The following is a 22550-nucleotide window of genomic DNA, read 5'->3' on the forward strand; positions in this document are numbered from 1 at the left end:
AATCCTCTCTGTGGTCGGATCAGGAGTTTGTTACAGAGAAATAGATCCCTACCTTTCTCTAAATCACAGCATACACACCAATATTGTAATAATCATAGTAAACGAATGTAGATCTGACACGTGCCCCTATTCCTCCCTCTGTCCTGATTTACGATATAACCATGAGCGTAACTGGAAAGTACTGTGCCCCATGGCAAACTTATGAGTGTGCTCCAACCCCCAACTCTCCAAATCAAACCTCAAACCATGAAATCAGAAATACTCATATCGAATACAGGCATTTATATACCTCTCCTGGCATTAGACTTGGGCACTTGTCGTAGACTAGCATCTGGACCTTACATATGCCAAAGCACTTAGAGGTGGTGGTACTCATCGCCTATCCACAGGACCTCCTGTGCATGCTCCATTTACATCTATGGGACTGCCTAGGATAGTCAAGCACTATTCTCTGCTTCTCTTTAGTAGTCTCGTAGATATCTTGCTCAATACTGTGGGGTACACATTTTCTAGTGGTCGATAAGAACCCAGCCATCAAACCCACACTTTGTTACAACCTGTTTGGGTCCTGACACTGAAAAGTATCAGAAAGTTAGTGTGTTGGACCCTAAGGCCCTGATGTGGCATGTAAAGCCATGTTCAAATCCAACTCGTGATAGTCCCCTCATAGTTCATAACAACCTGTGACTGGCTTATGGGTAGCACATTTGCTAAAGACTGCTTTTGGACTTGTCACTTCTTGGATATGTCCACATAGCGTGTGATAGAAATCGTATGTGACAATGCCTTCAGGTTTGAATAGTGCTCTGGTCATTTCCATTAGTTTATACTCCGGCCATTCCTTTAAACTCCATTGAGCGGTTCTAAGTCCTGTCTGGTTCATGCCCTTAACCTTCTGTATAGATATTTCTTTATGTTACTTTCCTTACTGATCACTTACTTGGATTCTTTTTGCATGCTGTGTCTTTGAGACTAGGTTTTCTCCAGTGAATGAATGTGATTGGTAGAGCACGGACACATCTTTCAATTGCACTCAATAGAATTTCTCTGTGTCTGTCTCTCCTTTTCCCTCTTGCCTTCTGCTGAATCACTAACCAACACCCCTTGACTGGCTTTAGCTGACTTTGCCTTTCTCCAATCAAGACGGGTGCCTTGGGGACGAGGCTCCGTGCTCTCCCTTTTCTCCCTCCCCCAGCTACAAGCTATCTCCCTCCGGCTCCTCGCTCCCATCCGTGGGCCTGGGGGCTATTGGTTCGGGCCTCAACCCCCAAACCTTCGCTGCTAGACAAGTAAGAGTTGTGTGTTTTGGATCACCTGCTAAGGGATAGGACACACATTCAGGTTTTATGATGCCGTTTTTGAAACCAAAACCAGTTGTGGATTATTCAGGTTAAACTCTGGTAAAGACCAGATATAGCATCAGTAACAGCACCAAAACCCCTGATCGTGTGTCCTTACCCCAAGGCAGCCTATCTTTGCAGTGGAATATAAAAGACCTTGTAGTGTTGACCCATTTTGTATAATTGCAGAAAAATTGAAAATGCTCTGAATTTACAATAATGTAAAAATGTTTTTTTAAGGGGTATTCCCATCCCCAAAAGTTATGGCAAATATCTAGGATACACAGTCACTGTGATAGGTGTTGCTCTGACCTCTGGGACCCCCATTACCCCAGATAAAGAACAGAGCACAGTACTCTGACCACACGCTGTGCAGGGGAGCCTTTCCTTATTCACATAAATAGAGGTGACCAAGGCACAGGAAAAAATTGTGGAGGGGTCACACGTTCCCAGAACTCTATTCCCCAACCATCATATAGTTCATCAGTGTTTGTACTATACTCTATTGTTAAGATCTTGGGACCACCCAGTGTGGGTGCTAAAACTGAAAAGATTTTGTGTTTATTCACTTTATGCATACACCTACAGGAAATTCTCTTGTTTTCACTATGCGGCTAGCTCAGATCTGTTTAGTATCCATATAAAGTGTTTGCTTTAGTTTTTGTTGTGTTTCCATTGTCATTTGATGGCTAGAATAGCCTACAGAGCTAGTTTCTTGTCCTACATAATGGAAACCTGACGCGCCCATTAGAAGTCAACGGGATCCATCAAAAAACGGTCCATAAAAGCTAAGACGACTGTGTTCAGAACAGAAGTCATTTTGATAATGAGAAAAGAGTTACTATAAAGACCATGTTAAAAACGCGGTATGCCAAACCCAGAATATTTGGAACCATACATTCTCTTTCCTAACTTTGCCTGCACCAGCTCTAAATGAAAAAAGAGAATTGTTAACTAGTCGTGGGGAAAGCGATATCACAAAATAGCGCGGAAGTAGCCATCATTTCTTTTTCTGGCTCTAAGGTGACGTGGGGGTAGCGAGGTGGCACCAGGACCTTCTGTACCAGATTGCAGTGATTTGTAGCTATAACAGTCTGCAGTGTCCCTAGTCCAGATTCAGAGCACAGTCCATCTACTGAGTACCATTATAGTCTTACAGCACTGACCTGATAAATTCAGCTATGCTCCCTTTGTATTGTGGATCAGGCTACTTGTCGACTTATGGAGGGCTCTTGTAAATGTGCCTGATGACTGCTTTAGAGTCTCTGGGGTTTTTTTTTTCTCTGCATTTTCTAACTTTTAATTTCCAGTAATTTTGGTAGTTTAGTAAGGACACCTAAACAGAACATAAACGCACAGCAAGTATTTTTCAGTACAGTTTCCACATCTAAAACACAATTCTCTTGCTTTCACACTTTTAGGGTGGCAATCACGGTCTGTTCGGGAACAGCGGTGCACAATCGCGAGGCATGCACAACCCTGTGCCATCGCTCAACTCATCTCCCAACCTCCGGGCACAAGTGCCTCCCCAGTTCCTTTCTCCCCAGGTGAGATCCCAATGAATTCTGTATGTTTATAATGTCAGTATTTTTTTTAAGACCCTATATATTGGTTTGTTTTACTTATATTTTGTTTTTCTTTTTTTCGTCATCTTAGGTCTCAGCCTCTATGCTGAAGCAGTTCCCTAACAGCAACATGAACCCAGGACTGTTCAACATGGGGCCCCAACTCTCTCCTCAGCAGATTGCCATGCTGAGCCAGCTCCCTCAAATCCAGCAGTTTCAGCTGGTAAGTACAATAAATTCACACAAAGAAGAATCCAGCAACATCCAAATTATCTGTAAGGGCCTGCATGCAATTGTTTAACTGGACTTTGGCCATGTGTAACACATTAAATTAATGTTAAACCTAAAAATAAATGATAAAAATAATCAAGAAACAAAGTTCCTCTCAGTGTTTGTCAGTCTGCAGGAATTAAAGGGGTTATCCCTGTAACTGCAGTACCTAAACCCACCACTACATATCATATGGTGATTGAACAGCATTGGCTTCCAGGAGCTGAGCTGTTCTGGAACATCTGATCTCCTAAGGATAAGCTATGAGCAGTTCAAAGATAATCTACTACTGATCTGCTCCTCTTCTGCTGAAGGACTGAGGCTTAACAATGTTTTTGTCCTACTGCAGTCAGGGCACAGCTAGGAGAGTTCTGCTCAAGCCAGTTATCTTCATCCAGACACCCGGAAAGGCAAGGAACATTCTGCTCCAACCAGTTGTTTTGCACCCCTGTAGAGGGCACAGTAGGAAGAGGAAGGCATGATGGAGCTTGAGACACTATTTCTTTATATATTTCTTAACCGTGTTTAGTGTTCTTTAAAGGGGATATCTGTTTCTAGTCTCAATGGCCTATCCTAAAGGTAGGCTATCAATATTAGATTTTAAAGGGGTCTGACACATGGGACCCCCACAGATCACCTGTTCTGAAAAAGCGCAGCTCTTTTTAATGTTTACGTTCCATGAGCTGCAGATTTAATACTGATGGCCTATCCTAAGTATAGACCATCATTACTAGAAACGGAATAACCTTTAGGTTCATTAAAAAGGTACAAATTTTTATTAAAAACTTAGTTGCCATAAGAGACACCTGGCTGTTCTGTATTTTGTGCAGCAACAATAAAAGACTATGTTGAAATCTACCATGCCCTATCCGTCTTTTCCCTCTCCTGCCATTGTGGGACAGTCAGAAACGCCCCATACATGGTATATTGTCAGCCGTTACTGTTGTAATATCCAAATTTGCACCGCTTTTAACCCCAACTTGAAGCACCAGGTAGAGGACTTGTGCAGATGATAGAGCCATGTGCAAGATGTCGTAAAACACTCAATTGAGTTCCTACTTGTAGTATGCATTAGCATTTAATTGGATAATAGTTTTGGCTTTCCTTGCTACCACATCGGATCTTGGTCTTTGCATTACTATTCAGTGTTTGCAGTCCTGACTGTTCTGCATTTTCTGTGTCCAGGCCTGTCAGCTCCTCTTGCAGCAACAACAGCAGCAGCAACTACTGCAGAATCAGAGGAAGATCTCTCAGGCCGTCAGGCAGCAGCAAGAACAGCAGGTAACTTGTGCCTGAAATTTTATAGAATCCATTAGTTATGTGGTTGTATGAATGTACACCTCTATATTGAGGTATCCATTTCCATAAATTCTCTGGAGCCTGTAGTCAGAAAGTGTAGTTGATGTCACTGACCATTACCAATGCTGAGCAGAAAGAAATGAGGCACAATATGTGCTAGTCAATAAGGACATGGCTTATAATTCACTGTAAATGGTCTATACTGACTAGTATAAGCCTGTACTGTAATAGCTTTGTGCATTCCCAAATATACAGTATACTGAAGCCATTCCTAATAGTACGGTATATCTAAGAAATAAATCCTTCTGACTACAAGCAGGGGAAATTCACTTGTTAGAGAGAGCAATGGTATGTATTTTATAGAAACCCTGCAGAACTAAAGGTATTCTATGAAAGGCCTCTGGATGCTTCTACTTTTAGTTTAGGAATAAGGCAGGACGGCGCTCACAGGTCCAATAGATTTTATTAATAAGAAGAATTGCAATAAAATCTATTGGACCTGTGAGCGCCGTCCTGCCTTATTCCTCTGCTGTTTCCCCGGTTGACACAACTGGTGCCTTTGAGACGTGCTGTTCCCCATACCTGGTATCATATACACCTTAGTACGGAGTTGTGAACGCTGTCACAACCAAACCAGGTGAGAGGCCACCAGGTCTGATACATTCATTACAATTATCTAAAAAGGTGAATAGACTATCTACACTATAAAGTGTGCTCGGTGTTTTTCTATCTTTTACAATTCTACTTTTAGTTTTGGGGGGATCATTTGGGATCAGATAGACTCCCTTTAAGGCTAGTGACTTTGTGATTACATTTTGGTTTGCACACATTAATAAATTGACGTTTATCCCTTTAGGAAAGTGGCAATTTGGGACCTTAAAGAGGACCTTTCACCACCTGGGGCACATGCGGTAATATATACCGCTAGAAAAACCGACAGTGCACTGAATTCAGCGCATTGTCGGCTTTCACGATCTGTACCCTGGGTGAAGAGCTATCGGTGCCAGAACCGTAGCTCTTCACAGTCAGAAGGGCATTTCTGACAGTCTGTCAGGTACGCCGTTCCTCACAGCAGCCTATAGCGCTGTACTGTGAGAGCATGTGCCCCAGAAGGCGAAAGGTCCTCTTTAAAGTAGTTTATCATAACAGTATTTTCTACATTCCCTTAAGTTGTGTGGCAAGTAAAGTTTATCCTAGCTCGTGTTTTACCTTGCTACTGGTCAGAAGGCCCGCAGCTGCCTGTCCCTGGGCTATGTTTACAATGCAGAGTTCTAGCCGAAGAAAATGTCGGCAGTCTCATCTATTCATAGAACTGCCATTGGCTGCATTGTCTTTTGTGCAGGCGCTGAACCTATTGAGTAAATCATGTGACCACTGCCATCTTGCCTGCGGGTTAATAGCCAGTGCAACGCCTTTATTTTATTTTTAATGTAATAAATGCTTATACAGCTAGCATATGTTTGTTCTTGCACATTCTGCTTTCTGTAGCATTCTAGTTCTTTATTCTGTTTGTTCTTGCATTTACCAGCAGTTGGCTCGAATGGTAAGTGCCCTCCAGCAGCAACAGCAACAGAGGCAGCCAGGTATGAAGCACTCTCCCTCGCATCCAGCTGGACCCAAGTCTCATCTTGATCCTGTAGGGCTCTCAGACATGCAGTCCAAAGGGCACATGCCTGGATACGGATCAGGTTAGTGCTATTACTCTAAGCAATTCTGGGTTTGGGCGAGACCATTTTTGGCAATGCACATGGGCCTGAAATTTTCCAGCTGTGACTTCCTTCTGTATTATATTTTTAAAGTTTTGGAAAGTAGCAACAGATTTATAACCTTGTAAAAATTCCTCTTATTCTTAGGCTTCAGCTCAAGTGGTGTAGATTATGTCAAGGAAGCTGGGGTAGAATCCCGTTTTAAGCAGTGGACATCCATGATGGATGGATTGCCTTCTTCAGTGTCCCAAGATGTCAGTCTACCTAAAAATGGTAAGCATAATTAATTTTTCCAATTTGTCCCACAAAAATGAAGCGCTCATTCCGCTCTGTGAATGGAAAAAAATACATTTAAAGAAAGGCTCATGGAAGGCAGGGAGTTGAAAATGAAAAATGCCTGTGGCGTGCAGGAGTTGAAACTGCTCCTTAGTGCCCCCACCTAGAGTATAACATCATGTTAGCAAATTTTTTTTCCAAATTTTTTTGGGCGTCTTCTAGTCAGATGCATCTTTTTGTCCGAAAAATACCTTAAATTCCCGACATGTCCATCTTGGATCGATCAACAGACTTTGCTAAAAGTAGTTGTGCGTCACTACCCTTGACCATACACAGTGAGAAACAGGCACAACTCTCAATAGAGAAGCAATGGAAAGAATAATGAAATACAGGATTTCACAGAAAGGCGACACAAATACTGCCAAAAGTTATTTGAAAGTGTAGCTATACTTTGAGCAGAGATGCTAACGTGAAAGCACTGTTTTTCTAATCTCTCTCCTTGATGTTCTCAGGCTCCATTGCACCCCCTGGGAAGAATCGTGGTGGTTCTCCCTACAACCAGTTTGACATGATGCCTGGAGATTCTGTAGGTTTGCATGGAGGGCCAACGGGTGACAGCTGGTTACCTGCCAAATCACCTCCTTCAAGCAAAATGGGAAGCAAGTCGATTAATACCAGCTGGCCCCCAGGTAAGTCTTTGCATTACGTTTTAGGAATTGCACATATTTGTTTTCAATATTAGTGTATAGAAGGTTGTGGAATGTTTTACTGGACTTATTCTGCTTTATAAGACTGTTTTCATCTCGGGGTTTTTGTGCCGTTTTGTCACATCTGTCACAAAACTCCAGCCAGTATTGCAATGTGATAAATCCCATTGTTATTAGTTTTATGGAGCTGTAACCTCTCTATGTTTTACTCCTGTTCATGAGAAAATCTGCTTAAGGGGTTTAGTGTTTTGTTTTTGTTTTATGGCCTATTGTCAGGTTAGGCCCTTAGTATCTGACCAGTGAGGGCCAATGTGTGGCCCCTGTAGTGATCAGCAGTTTGCTGTCAGGCCTGGTACTGTACAGAGCTGGAGGCAGATGGCCAAGTCATGCAATAACAACTCTGCTTCCATTCACTTCAATGGGAGCATAGCTTCAGTAACATCACATGGCCACTAGACTAATGTACAGAGCCATCTGCTTCCAATTCTTTAAACTATATAGTCTTGGGCCCAACAGTAGTTCATACTGGCTGATAAGTGTAGGGGCAGTTGTTGGCTTTCCAACAATCAGATCAAATGGTGCTGATCTATCCCTGTGGCCGTGCCAGAGGGGGAACTCAGAACCCTCTCTGTGGGCACGTCACAGGAGCAGCTGTCCTAGTTACCCCAGCGAGCAAGCACTTCTTTTAGGTGTATGTGCAAATGCACATACAGTTGAAAGCTGCCAGTGTAGCCCGCGGAACCGCAGCTTACACTGACAGAAGATTTTGACCTCTGCCCCGACGCAGGCACGATGACATCATTCATCAGTTCCTGCACTGCAGTGGAAGAAGGAGGTCGCTCGACTGTTCTTCGAGGGAGTGCAGGTAAGTACAGGAGCATATTATACTGTGTGGGGGGCCACTGTGGGGCATATTGTACTATGTGTGGAGGACACTGTGGAACATATTGTACTGTGTAGGGGTCACTGTGGAGCATATAATACTGTCTGTGTGGCAAATTCTACTGTGTGCGCGGGGGGGGGGGGGACACTTCACCATTTATATCACACAGTATCTGTTTTATAGCAGACATGATATTAGTACAGGCTGTAAAAAAAAAAAAAAAAAATGCACGGGCACTATAAAGCAGATTCTGTGCGATTGTAAGTAGTGAATATTAATTGTTTAAAAGTATAAATGCAAATTTCTACCTTTTCGGTTCAAAGTTGTTTGTATCATTGAAAGCTTTCTAACATCCCATTCACACGGCCGTATTTTGCAGGTCTGTAAGTATCCATAATTGTGGATCCGCAGCGCATATGCGGCATATCAGGACATATCATTATACAGACTTTATTTGCGTACCTGCAAATGTGGTCTGTAGACATGATTATGGTCGTGTGAATGGGGCCCTATTGTGTTTTTCTTTTAAGACTAAAGGTGTAAATGTATGAGTTGTTTTTCCTAAAATAAAACCTCAGTATTAAGGTTAAATTGCAGTTTGGGCACTCACTCTTGTTTTTTGGAAAAGATAATGTACTCTCCGTGGTAAACGTAATGGTGATCATTGTCTCTATGCTGCCCCCTAACTGCAGAGTTTCAACCAGGCGTGCCATGGAAAGGAATTCAGAATATTGACCCAGAATCCGACCCTTATGTTACCCCTGGCAGTGTGCTGGGGGGTCCAGCCCCATCTCCCATCGTAGATACTGACCACCAGCTACTGCAGGACACCCCAACAGGTAAGCTGTACATCAAGGTTATACAAAGTTACATATAGGTAGGGCCCTCCTATTAATGCATTCATCTTTAGCAGTTCTGTGGAGACGTTTACAAAAAGACCATTATGCATGAGTAGGATGTGTCCACAATACACTGATACGCTGCAGATTTTCTGCAGTAGAAGAAAAATTGACATTCTGCAGCTTTAAATGTCTATTGCAGGGGGTTTTTCTGCAGCGTGTGACTGAGATTTTATAAAATCTCATCCACTTTGCAGTTACTACATACAGGATTTTCTTACGTAAATCCGCTTTGTAAAATCCAGTGTAACCACCATGCATGTGTCTACCCGAAGCATCGGGCATGTAAATGTGTTTCATCATTCTGTTAAACATGGGGCAGACCAGCAATAATGTTCATTGGTCACTGTTTAAAAGAAATATTCTAGAGTAAGCTAACATGGGTCCAATAATGACACTCAATATCTAATGTACTGCAGTGCATTCTAGGTTTCACCACAGGGTGGCAGTGCAGCCTTACCAATACTTCATATACAATATTGAGAATAAACTGTTGTCTGTCAAATGGTAAGTCTTCCTGGTAATTCGTCTTTTAGGGTCCACTTCTTCCCTCAACACCTCGCTGCCTTCACCTGGTGCCTGGCCCTACAGTGCCTCAGAGAATATCCACAGCACTTCAGGTATTATAAACTCATCTACCGCTAGATAGAGTCTGATATATTTGTCAGAATATCACTGACATTTTGTATTTCATTATTAGCACTCTCAGCAAAGTTTGGAGACTATAAATCCACCTGGTCGCCAGACCCCATTGGACACAACCCCTCACATCATTCAAACAAGATGTGGAAGAATCAGATGTCCAGGAATAGCCCTGGGCTGCCTCGCCCCCCTCCAGGGCTCACCAACAACCCCAAAGCCACCAACTCCCCTTGGAACAGCACAGCCCCTCGGTCTGCCAGAGGATGGGGGGCACAGGACTCCAGGATTTCATCTGGTAAGTGATAATGGGCCTTGTGTTGATTTGTTCTTTTTAACTTTGAGTGGTGTTTCCTTATCTTTCTCACTAAGTGGTCCAAGACTTTATTCACGACCAGCATAAGTCTTTGTTCACATCTCATTGTTGGCTACTTTGGGGGTGTATGGCAGGAGTATTCCCTGACCGAAGTCTCTGTCATATGTCTCTGTATGGGCTTGGTCCCTAGTGGCTCTGAGCATACATGTTTATTCTGAAGTCAGGTGAGAGACCAGTTGGCTGTACCAGCATTCACATGAGAGCTAGCAAAAGTGTATGGCCAACCTTACTGTAACAGTATAGTAACTGCACCTCTTGGTGTTTAAGAACATTCAGATCTTTATGTGGAAATTACTCTGTTACTTTTCACCTTCTATAGGATCTACCTGGAGTGACGGCAGTTCTGTGCGCCCTAGTTATTGGCTGATCCTTCTTAATCTTACACCACAGGTATGTTCAGGCATAAAACCCACTCTAGATATCAATTTAGAAAATACTTTGATTGTTTCAACGATATCTTTTTGCTGTGTCTTCCTAGATCGACGGCTCTACACTCCGGACGATCTGCATGCAGCATGGCCCCCTGCTGACATTCCATCTCAACCTCACCCAGGGCACAGCTCTCATCCGATACAGCACCAAACAGGAGGCAGCCAAGGCCCAGAATGCCCTGCACATGTAAGTCTAGAGAACCTTGGTAATAACTGCAGAAAAGGGGTCAAAAAAAGAATTTCGGAATGGCAGTTTACGTTTTAGGGTTCGTTCACACAGGGCAAGAGAGGGCATATTTTGGCACTGAATCTATGTCACAATGTGCCCCCTCACAATAGAGGTCTATGCAGACCGCTAGCTTCCTTTTTTTTTTTCCTTTTTTCCGTGAGCAGTATGTTGCTGCTCATGGTAAAAAGAAGCGAGCTGCCCTTTCTTCAGGCGGATTCCACAGCTGAGTCCGCCTCGCTGCAGCACCCTCCAGAATGGGCCTATTCATTTGGGCCTACTCCGGAGTGGGAAGCCGCGGCAGGCGTATTTTGGTCCTATTCGGACGCGGCTTCCTGCATCAAAATCAGGACCAAAATACGCCATCCCCTGCCCTGTGTGAACGGGGCCTTATGATTTGATAAAGAGATTTGACCATAAAGTCTGCTCCTCTGAGAGCAGTTTTCAATCTAAAGTCAGTAAGATTATTTTGCTGGCTTAAGTTGGTTAAATAATTTATTTTGGCATGATTATTCCTATTAGGTAGGGTATTGCTATGTTTAACCCTTTTACTGTAAAGAGTAAATGGCGAGGCAGTGCACATGTGCCAGTACTGCTCCATTCTAGAGGAGGAACTCGTCAGATACCCCACCACCTCCTTTATCAGACCCATGTCTTATATCCATTTCATATAAGACATGGTACAAATCCTTTAACTGAGTAAGCACTCACAATGCCTCAAAAACTATGACTTGGGGGAGGACAGCAAAATTAAGGAATGAGGCCGTGAAAATGTATCAAAATAGCATCAGATCCCACAAAGTCATATTACCACTTATTTCTGTGGGACTCTGACAAGAGGGCATCACAACTAAGGCTTGTGAAAATGTATGGAATACAAAGATACTCCTTGCTACTGTCAAACTATGGCTGTGTTTCATCACCCAGTCTAATATCTTCAAAACCTACCTGGCCATATGTGTTCATATAACTGCAGTGCATAAGGAAACGTACTGTTCATGTTCAGCCGTTCACCAAGTTGGCAGCAGCTTGGCTTACATCAGGGTCATGGTTGGGATTTATCTTTGAATGCCTTTTGGTTTACTGAGCTCATAGACTCCTCTGTCTTAAGAGAATTATATAGAAATCTTCCCAGTTCTCCAAATCCGCAGTAGCTTTGTTTTATGAAGTAGGAGAGGGGACTATAGCTTGCTTTTTAAGCAAGTTTCTTAATATTTCATGTGCTAGCAAACCATAGAATAGAAGGGATGTTCCCATCTCAGTCATGTATGGCATATCTACCATAGATAAGGACTCACACCTATCTCAAGAATAGACATTCCCTGACCTAGGAAACTGGTAAATGGAGAGAGCTGCACATTGACTGTGTATGTTCAGCCCTTGTCATTCCCTTCTATGAGAATTCTGAACATAGAGGAGCAGGCCTGTTCAGCTACTGTATTTTCAGAAAGTCCATATTGATGGAATGGAAAGATCTCTGCGTCTTATCAGTCGCCTTTCTGTTCACAGTGGTCAAGAAACAGGAAGTTTTGCGCATTCATTGTATCTTTTATCCCCCTCAACCTAGGTGCGTTTTGGGTAACACGACCATCCTGGCGGAATTTGCAACGGATGAGGAGGTGAGCCGTTACCTTGCACAAGCTCAGCCGCCAACTCCCTCTGCTCCTGGCGCAGGCTGGCAGCCTTTGGAAGTGGGACAAAACCATCAGGCTGAACCGGTAGGACCAGCCCTTAACCTTTTCGGAGGGACCACAGGGCTGGGACAGTGGAGCAGTGGCGGTGGTGGTAGTGACCTGCCAGGCGTATCTCTATGGGGTACACCAAGCTACACATCCAGCCTGTGGGGGGTGCCCAGCACAGAGGACGCCCATCGGATGGGCAGCCCTGCCCCTTTACTACCCGGTGATCTATTGGGAGGAGGGACCGACTCAATATGAACTTTTGAACTTTCAACTCTGACCTCGTGACCTTTCAGAGCAGCAGCAGCAGCACTAACTTGACCTTTTTTTGTTTTTTGTTTTTTTTCGTTTTTTTTTTTCCTTCAAAACTTGCAATAAATCCATTTTTTTGAAACTTAAACAAAGGAAAAGAAAGCAGAGAGTTGAATCAGGTGGGTGAAAGCTAAGACTCCTGATCGCCAATGTTACAAAAGCCTGCGGTCAATGTCAAAGTGGTTGGGGTTTTTTATTTTTATTTTTTTCCTTTTTCTCTTTTTTTTTTTTTTTTTTTTTGTCAGTTTTTTTCCTTTTACCTTTTGTGCTTGCAGTTTCCTTCCTCTCCCCCGATCGGAGATCAGAAGAAGAGGGGGAGAGAGGGGTCCTGAAGAAATGGTCTGGGGGGGAGGGAGATGTAGAAAATGAAAGAAAAAAAAAACAAAAAAGGACAAAACACATATCAGTCTTGAAATACTTGAATAATGAAAGCCAATGTTGAAAGACAATGTGAATTCACAAAACCTACCATTTAAGAGTCATTTTGTGCTGGGGGGGTTCAGAGTGGGGTGTTTTGTTTTATTTTACATGGCATTCTGGGACTGCTGAAAACAAATTATGTTGGTGCAAAAAGTTATTTTTTTGAAGATGCAGGGAAGAGGGGTATTTAAAAAATCTAAAAATACAATAAAAAAAAATAACCAGTTTGCTGCCAGAGCGGGCTGTGACATGTTGCACATTAATGCACTAAAGTTCTCACTGGTAGCAAAGTGCTTTACCCATTACTAGAGCTGTCTGTTTTCAGGGTAAGTGAGTGAAATGCTCCTCTAACATGCATTCAATGAACATTTCAAGGTAAAAAGTGGCAACATAAGCACCTATTTCTTTCCCAGCTTGGGATGGGGGGTGGGTGGCAAGGGTTGGTATGGCTGGCAAAGAAAACCAAATTGTATCATGCTCATTTTGTATTGTGTACTGTGACAGTCATGCATCTTATGCGTCTCTCCCTTTCACCCGGTTGCCCATGCGGGCACACCGTCAAAGATTTAATGTAAATATCCAAGATGAAGATTTTTATGGTGTTCCTGTAAAACATCTGTAACACACGCTGCAGGAAAAAGCGCCTGCCGGGAGACATAGGCTTTCAATTCGGTGGCAATTACAGAAAACATTCTCTCCCCCAACGTGTTAGGTTGGATTTGTGTTGGTTTAACCCCTTTTGTTATGTTCCTGGGAATGATGCATATTACAGTGCATGAAGTCTACAGGATCCATATGTTATATTTGCTGCCAGAGAGGCCTTCATTTTCTAGATATGTTCTGGTAACAGAAGGGTCAGTATGTGTTTTCTGACCTCTTATTGGTGGCACTTAGAAATTCTAGTTGCCTCGTGGATTCTTGGATGTCTGTGTCAAATTACAAATTGAAGACGGCCAGTGGCACATCGGACTTCCACAAACGCAAGGACGGCACTTGGCGCTCACCTATAGGGCAATTCTGTGTTGGATTTCTGAGATAGACTTAAAGTGGCAGCAATGCACAGAAATATTTTACGATAGGCTTGGGTTACAAGCCGTCTGTATTTGCTGCATATATTGCACTGCCAGTCTAGATACCTGTACCGAAAACTATCGCTTCTGTTTCCACCTCCACTCATGTCATTTCCAAATGATCTTTTTACCACTGCAAAGTTTATGCAAGCTGAATCTCCAGGTAAACCGCACCATTTGTATAATGTTTTCCTTCGGGGCTTGTAAAACTCACAAAATACAGCCCTACTAAAGTCTTAGGGGTGTATTATGAGCAACAACCAGAATTTGCATTATTGCTTGTGCGTTTTGTACAGTTTTACAGGCCAAGGTAATACAATACCAGTTTCTATAATCTGCTGCTACGTATATTGCCTAACATGTGGATCTGCATCTTTTTAAGTTGTCATTTTCTTACTATTCCATGTATGTGTGATTGTCATGACTTGTACAATACAGGTGTGCACTGGGTCCCGGGGATGATATGGTCTGAATTTTATTCCCTTTATATATTTCAGCAGGTATCACTCCTACAGAAACTGTGTTAGCTTTTCTTATTCTGTGATTATTTTTTTTTTCCTAGTAAGTTCATCCTGCCTTAAAGAGAACCTGTTACCAGACAGACCTCTATTAGACTGTCTCATTGCAATAAGGGAGCGTGCGCTATTCCTCTCAATGGCCTGTAGAAGTGAAGTGATCACAGGCTACAGAGACAATGGACATGCTCCTAGGTATCATTTGACAAGAACCACAGTATTTAAAAAAAAAAAAAAATTTTATTATTGTTCTTCAAAAAGTAGTGGATCTGGTCACATGACACGATCCCTCTTGGTTTACTGACATGTTTTATTTTTAGTCATTTGCATTTATTGCCTATTATCTAATAGATTCCCTCACTTGTCTGCTGACAGACTCTCTTTAATGTGTTACAATACACAGATATGTGCTGCGTGATCAAATCAAATTATATATAAGGGTACGTTCACACTTTTGTGAGTATAATACCCACGGCAGGTTACAGTTCCAACGTAGCATATATTGACTTTACATCCAGACCATGTCAATTTATGCTTCGGATTTATACTGAAGATTTCACCCTTTGCAAAATGTGGATGTACTCTTAAAGATGTAGCACATATTTGTATATTGCCGATCTCTTCTAGATGATAGTCCTGTTAAACAGGAATTGTGGTCCTGGCCGATGGCTTGTGTGCCCTTAATATATGGCAGTCCCATTGTACCATGAGAGAGGTCATCGCTCAGTTGTGGTGAATGGTTAACAACACATATATGTATATATTGATTGATAAAAACTAGTTGTATATGTGAAAATGAAGGGAACCAGGTCATTAAAGGAATTCGTGAGATCAGATCTCTTGTATTGCAGACGAACCCCCTTCAGGAGAGTGAGGCCAAGCCATAATACCAGGCACAACCTAAGGGCGAGTGAAGAAGAACATTTAGCTGACCCTAATCTCTTCCAATACCTTTGTCATGTGTTTGGAGATTCAGATGCATACCGTATATGTTCTCTGTTAATACTGTTACCATCTTACTCTCAGATTTACTAATCCTAATAATCTGAAACTGGCATTTTATTGGTTGTTAGTGTTGACATGCTTTTATTGTGTATATATTTTATCTAGCTTTTTTTTAACATCTCTTGTGTCGGTTTGAGTGGTAGCCTTCATCGGTGGCTTGCTGCTTACGTGTAGGGACCTCCTCAAGCAACAAACCTGTTCTTTGCTCATTTCCTGCTTTGAAACAGAAGTGTGCGGCAGATTCAGTTTGCAGTCTTAATCCTTTAAAGTGAATGTGGCAGGTGGATTCTGCTGTGTGAGAGCAGGATAGAGGGAGAGAAGCGGAGTTCTGTAATATATAGGGTTATATGATGTGGAGCAGGATTGCAGAGTAAATCTTCACCCGTGAGAGTCCCCATTGCACAGGATGATTGACAGCTTCTCAGGGTATAGGTACACAGAAGTTGTCAATCACTGTTTGTTGTCGGGATAATCTACAAGGAGTTCTGCTCCACATCATATAAACCTATGTATCACAGACCTCAGTAAGCAGGACTCTCACTGTCTCTCCTAGGTGTCCTGCCGGGGCTTACTCTGCTCCTTATTACTCAGAAGTTCTGCTCTTCATCATAGAAAACATGATATTGTCCAGCTCAGCTTCTCTCCCTCCATCCTATTCTGTATTCATAATAGGGCAGGAGAAATCATCCGAAAGATTCACTTTAAACACACTCCAAGCTGTAATCCCATACCTGACAAGTCAGATGCTTCATTCCTAAAAGTCTTCATTGTGCCTCTCTGCAAGCTGCATATACTGACCTTCACTTTGTCCAGGTTGTTATGTCTGTGTATATATATAGAGAGATCGAGGAAAGCGCTTGTCTTCTAACCTGGAGAAGCTGATAACATGACTTTAGATCAGTGACAAGATTCAGTGTTCAAGTTCTGATGTGAATTTAATCAGGAAAAAACCCCATTTTGACCCGCATTACATTTTACCATTCATAATGGACTCTAAGCTGGAAGCAACAAATACTGTTTACGGTTTTAGCAAACTGCAGGTTTTGCGCACAGTTTTGCAGGTGAGATTCTCTTTACCTGTAACACCATGCAGCCACATTCTTATTGGGTCCGTATTCGCATTGTGAACACCGGTAACTGCCTATAACTATAGAATTTCTGGACTCTTTGGGACAGGTCTATCTTGTAGGAATGTTTAGGGAGTCTGTCATCAGAGCCCAGGGATTATGTGAACGAAACACGTTCTCAGCTTCCCGATCGGCACAACTGATGTGAATTTCACCATTGCAGTCATTGCATTAACAGGCTACCTCCATGCTATGACTGACCAAGCAGTGTACATGTTAGTTATAGCAGGGAGGATAGGAGGGACTTGGTGCTGGACAGCGTAGCCCTTTGGGGCGATGACAGCGAGGGTGACTCCTTTCAGTACATCAAACCGCTCATTATCATATCCCAAAAACAAAACCGATCGGTAAACAGGAAAAAAATGTTGTCACTTGAATATCACTGCTATCTGACCATGCTTATAGCTCAGTAGGGTCTGTTCTGCTGACAGACTCCCTTTAAAACCTATAGAAAAATGCCATTTATATACTGATAGATAGAAGAAGCTGGTTACTTGTGGAGACCCAAGCATTGTTCTTCATCAGCACTTATCCCTCTTTACACAATGCTTGACATTTCATACCTTACATAGCATTAAGCAGTGTTCTTCCATAAGGTTCATAGCGCACCATCACCTACACAAGTAGACTTCTGTGGACCAAGTCAATCTGCAGGGTCCATTCAGTGCTGGCGCTGACCAGCTCCTGGTGCGTCCATCCATGGTGGCCAGTAGAAGAATGGCATGGTTGGCTCGTGTGTGTGGGGGAGGGGGTATATGGAGATAAAATGAAGGGACTGGATTGTCTGTCTGGTCAGTATGGCCCTGTATCTATGCATTATTGTCAGCTATAGTGATTATTGTGATGCTGCTTGGCACTGTTGGCAGTGTGTGACTGAATCAGAGGCTAATATTGTATTGTTCACTTGTTTTGTTGTGTGTTTCTAGTGTATAAGGTTGTGTTAATTTCCTTCTTGCTTTTTTTTTTTAGGGGGGGGGGGGGGGCACCGTTACTCCCAGCATACATGTCCTGACATAGAGAATATATGCAGCAGTGCTCAGCAGTCCGCAAGCCATTCGCCATGACCGCTTCGCACCTCTCACTGCTTGTTGTGGATTAGTTAATCTTATGCACTTATACTAGGAGATGGATTCCGGGGTCCCCTAGACAGCGAGGCGTAACTGGGCATAGCTTAGGATGTGGCTTTGTTTGCTGAACATTGCTTTGTTGGAGGGTTAACCCCTTACTGTAGGATGCTAGGCATGGGACTGTAAGCTCAGCAGTATTTTCTGATGGCGCTACTTACCATATAGATTTCACTAAATTACATATACTGATGTATAGCGTGACTTGGAGCGTAGCTCCGTTTACAAGTGTACGTTTTTACCATTGCGCCATTTCATCCCCCATGCTGCGAAATAGAATTGCCTTCTGACATTATGAATACACTATTTTGCTGTGAACTGTTACTGAGCACATCTGTGATGGTAAGATGGCTTTGTGCTTATTGTTTCCTGAAAATAACTTTCACCTATAGGAACACTCCATACCTGTGCCCAATTACCCTTCATGGGGCCCATACATGTAAGAGAAATGTTGGCCAATGAAAAGAGTAACTTTGACTGTTTCATGTATGATCTTCGACAGACTAGTGCTTGCCAAAAATGTCCCAGGCCATGGTCAGGTAAAAATACAAGTGCTCATCGGCGATGTAGTCTGCCATGTTGTTGGTCTAGGTGAGTCTGGCCAATCAAAATCTTATTATGTATGGGCAACGTTAGTCAACTCCAGTGTAACCTATTAGCAAATCCAGAGCATTTCAGCCATTCCTGAATAGAAATTGCCAAGACGGATATATAGTTGTAAGTAATATAACAGCATTTTGGTTTTGGTCTCATTTCCAGTGTTTTCTGAAATTGTCTATTTTACCTTTTTGTTGTTCAGGGTTCCACTAGTTGCTTAAAGGGAGTATTTCCATCTGATATGTCTTACAGCTAGGGTATTCCATATGCAACCGTGAAGGGATTTATATCTACTTAGGACATCTCTGATCTCACGCACAGTCAGTGGGTGTTATGTGATCCAAGTGCGCCAGCCTTCTTATGTCCTCTGTCTGAAGATACCCACTAAAGCCATTCAAATCCCATCAGTGGTATTTTCTAGCTCTCCATATTAAAAGAGGATCTGTATTCTTGCCTGACCTGTCTGTGTGCTATTCCTCTATTATTCCTCCTGGAAAATGTACATCATGGTAGATTGAGTTCCTGCACTGATTGGAGCGTGTAGGGATCTGCCTTGTTGAGAAGGGATCAGTAATGCCCAGTTGTCAATTTATTCCTACAATTCCCATTGGATTAACAGTGGAACTGCACAGTGCAGCACTCTAAGTAAAGACGCTCCAATTGTTGTCTTATGAGAAATACAAGTGGTGACGGCTCCTCTCTGTGTCTCTCACACTTGGCAATATAGAGGCAAGCAGATGTTCTGTCCTTTGACCAATGTACAGTATTGAAATCTACTTCCAATAAAGACTGTGTTTCTGCTATTCCTATGGAGGTCAATCATAGCATCTTGTTTACAACATCTTAAGATGAAGGGAGCCAAGCGTCCTCACGTCCACAGTTATGTGCTTCTCATGACCCTGGCCAATACCTGCCTTGTGCCCAACAAGCTCTACAATGTCCAGTCCATTGTCACTTGTGCACTGTACATCTCTTTCCAGCAGAAGTTACATGACTATTTGTATGTGCTGCTAATGTTCCTTGTATGTTTTGTTGTTTGAAAGAATCGTATTAGTTATATATTATGCATTTAAAGGGACAGTATACCCTGTTTATAGCTATTGTGTCTTCTCTTTGTGTAACCCAGGGGCGTATAACAACATCTTTTGCATTTTGAGATATATATTGTACAACAAAGTCATGTGTTGGGGTGGGGGTTGGGGGGAGGGGTAGGTTCTACCAGTCACGTCCTGAACACATTGGAGGCAATCGCGCTTGTACAAGTGATACTCTGCAAGATGACCATAAAGCTTCCTGTAGTCGTCTTGTGCATAGTGACTGACTCCGCTGTGTATAGGTGCAGGTGCACTTTACTATATTATGGTGAATACCTCTTTATGTGGATAAACATGCACACATAGTTTTTGCCCTCATCTTCTAGTCTGTATTTGACTTTTTTGTGCCCCAGCTGAAACGTGCAGAATTCAGGGAAACATAAACTATCTGTACCACTTTCCATTCACATGTGTGGCTGTAACATTGATGTCAATAACAGGGATATTACTATGAATAAGGTCTTGTCAGAGCGCTGCACTGTGTACTACGATACTACAAGTCGACCTTTTAAGCTCCTGAATACTTGTCTACAAATAAAAGGTGCTTGTCAAGAAATGATCTCCTCTCCCTTCCTATATGTGTGATGGCGCCGCCTGCGTGCGTACTGTAAGCAGTTTCCAAACTCCTCCATGTGTGATCTCCAGGCCAGCATGCTGCATAGTTTTACAAGCCGCGCACTTTGAAGCTTTTTTCCCCCCTATACATTTTAGCAGGATCTCTCATTGTGTCAAGCTTCAACCAATGCAATCAAAAAAAATAAATTAGGGAAGATAAGTAGTATTAGGTGTTACTTATGGGAAACAATCAGACTCTTCACTCCTTACCCGTGTGAAATCTGCTTTGTTTTACACTACCTATTCCTATCTACTATTTCTGTGACCACCTTGTTTTTGGAGTTTGAGGTTTCACCCATTTCCTAAAGAAAGTGTTTTAGTGGTTTTGTAGGTGGTACGGAACAATTATTGGTGCTTTTGTGCTATTTCAGCAAATCTGGTGTTGCTGAATTTTAAAGTACGTGACTTAAAGGGGTGGCTCAGCTGGTTAAATTTTTTTGAAAACTGGTGAGAATGTTATAAGATAATGATATGGGTCATACTCCTCTCAGTGGTCCCCCAGCACTACCATTATAATGCTTCCTTGCCCCCCACTAGTCTTTACTTCCTGCTTACCCTTGACACACAGGAAATGGCAGCTCAGCCAATCAGTGTCTAAGGCGTGTCACTGCTATGGCCAATGAATGTCTAAGAAGTCATTTTCCGGGGTGTCTGGTAAAAGGAGAAAGTAGAGACCAGCAGGGAATCATTGAGGGGCTTTTTGTGATTATATCATTTGACTGGACACCTCTTTAATTTGTTGGAGCAGAGTAATTTAACCTTATAACTGTGACTGTGCACCAAAAACAAAGGAGCCAAAAACCAGTGATCATCTGTTTTCTTAGACAGTTGTTGCAGTGAGATGTCTTAAGTCTGTCTTGTTCAGGCTCACCGTTTATCTTGGCTTCTGGTTAGAACACACATGGCGAATTTGCAGGTTTGTTTTAAGAGCATTCTGACAGATCCCATTGACTTTTAATGGGGACAATTGGGTTTAGGTATTTTTGACAGCAAGAATAGTGCTATAGGGCTGCAATGTTCATGCCATCAAGAATACCAGAGTCCATGGTAGAAACCTAAAGACACAAGTGTGAACAAAGCCTGAATTCAGAGCAAACTGTAGCTTGGACATTACATACAGTCCTTAATATAAGATACTGTATTTGTACAACGGAAGTAATGTAATGGAAGAGACCTGTCATCTGCCCTCACCCTGCAGTGATGTGGTGACTCTTCAGCTATGAAAATGAACCTGACCAAAATTCTGTTTCAGACCTTGACCCCGCTCTGCTGAATTAACTCATGTATGCTGTCAATACCAAAAGTTGCCTACTTTTTAACTAAATGTCACTACATTTCTCATTTTAGGTTGTGCTTAAAAAATCCTAAGTAATAAAGTGCATAATGTAATTGAGATCTAAGTCCTCATTCACATTACTAAGTGTGCACCCGCGGCTCCTCTGATGCGCCTCTGTTCCTTCATTTTATAGGACCTGCTATATAAATATCAGAGCAGAGCTTAGGTTGCCCTTGCCCATCACATAGTCGTGCATGAGGCCTTACACAGCTGAAAATACATAGAATTTAGATATATTCAATGTATGGATGCCAGAAGAGTGTGACATATTATAGCTGCAAGTGTGTTCTCAGATCTCCGTATCAAATATACAGATATTGCCCATTTAATATCAAACATTCATATGAAAGAGAACATGTCATGGCTCTGCCCTTCCTGGTATGGGTGACATCTGAGTCCCAATTTGTTGCTGGATGGGACTCCAAAAGGAGAAGCGATGAGCCTCAGAGGTGTAACTTAAAGCTCATCTCCTTCTGTTTGGAAGACTCTGCCCCCTCAGGTTGCTCCCTTCTGAGCCACCACATGTGCTCTTTAATATGTATTAAGCAGTTTTCTGGACATCCAGTTAGCGCCACTTTTAGATGCCCATGGCGATTGTTCTGCTGATTCCCTAGAGAGAGGGTTTCCAGGATCACACTATTGATGGCTTATCCTTCTGTTAGCCCACCAATATTTTTACATCAGTTCATACTCATGCACCAGGTCTACTCATTATGGATGTGCAGAGTGTTGCAGTATTAGCCCATTGACTTTTCTGCAGGCATATCGAGCAGTAAAGTGGACACAGCACTTGCAGCCCCCTAGAACAGCTGAGTGTCAGCCAATCACCGATTGGACACTGATGGTTTATCCTAGGGATGCGCTATCACTATTGTTATCTCCGGAAACCACTTACATCTCTGTTTTTCTTCTTTCTCAAGCTGACTTCATCTATCAATCGTAAGAACAATTCTTTTAGGATAAAATACCTTATTATTAAAAGGATTCAATCATTAAAATGCTATTGTTTGTCCCTAACACGTAGGAATAAGAGAGGCTA

The 22550-nt window shown here is 42.5% G+C and overlaps 1 protein-coding gene across 3 annotated transcripts in view; it reads left to right on the forward strand.

The window, feature by feature from the left end:
- TNRC6B (trinucleotide repeat containing adaptor 6B) overlaps positions 1–19649 on the forward strand; it is an 82862-nt gene extending 63213 nt beyond the window's left edge. For 2 of the 3 annotated variants that reach the window (XM_075286789.1, XM_075286790.1), the window contains exons 12-24: positions 1119–1289; positions 2762–2887; positions 2997–3128; positions 4361–4456; positions 6003–6162; positions 6328–6453; positions 6969–7145; positions 8739–8885; positions 9482–9565; positions 9646–9882; positions 10280–10350; positions 10439–10578; positions 12185–19649. In XM_075286789.1, the coding sequence (XP_075142890.1) occupies positions 1119–1289; positions 2762–2887; positions 2997–3128; positions 4361–4456; positions 6003–6162; positions 6328–6453; positions 6969–7145; positions 8739–8885; positions 9482–9565; positions 9646–9882; positions 10280–10350; positions 10439–10578; positions 12185–12554 (2037 nt within the window). In that variant the 3' untranslated portion in view covers positions 12555–19649. The remainder of the gene's footprint in view (positions 1–1118; positions 1290–2761; positions 2888–2996; positions 3129–4360; positions 4457–6002; positions 6163–6327; positions 6454–6968; positions 7146–8738; positions 8886–9481; positions 9566–9645; positions 9883–10279; positions 10351–10438; positions 10579–12184) is intronic. The other variant, XM_075286791.1, reaches the window with a different exon arrangement.
- The last annotated feature ends 2901 nt before the right edge of the window (positions 19650–22550 follow it).

This window comes from Leptodactylus fuscus, chromosome 9 (assembly GCF_031893055.1).
Source record: "Leptodactylus fuscus isolate aLepFus1 chromosome 9, aLepFus1.hap2, whole genome shotgun sequence".
Lineage (NCBI taxonomy): Eukaryota > Metazoa > Chordata > Amphibia > Anura > Leptodactylidae > Leptodactylus > Leptodactylus fuscus.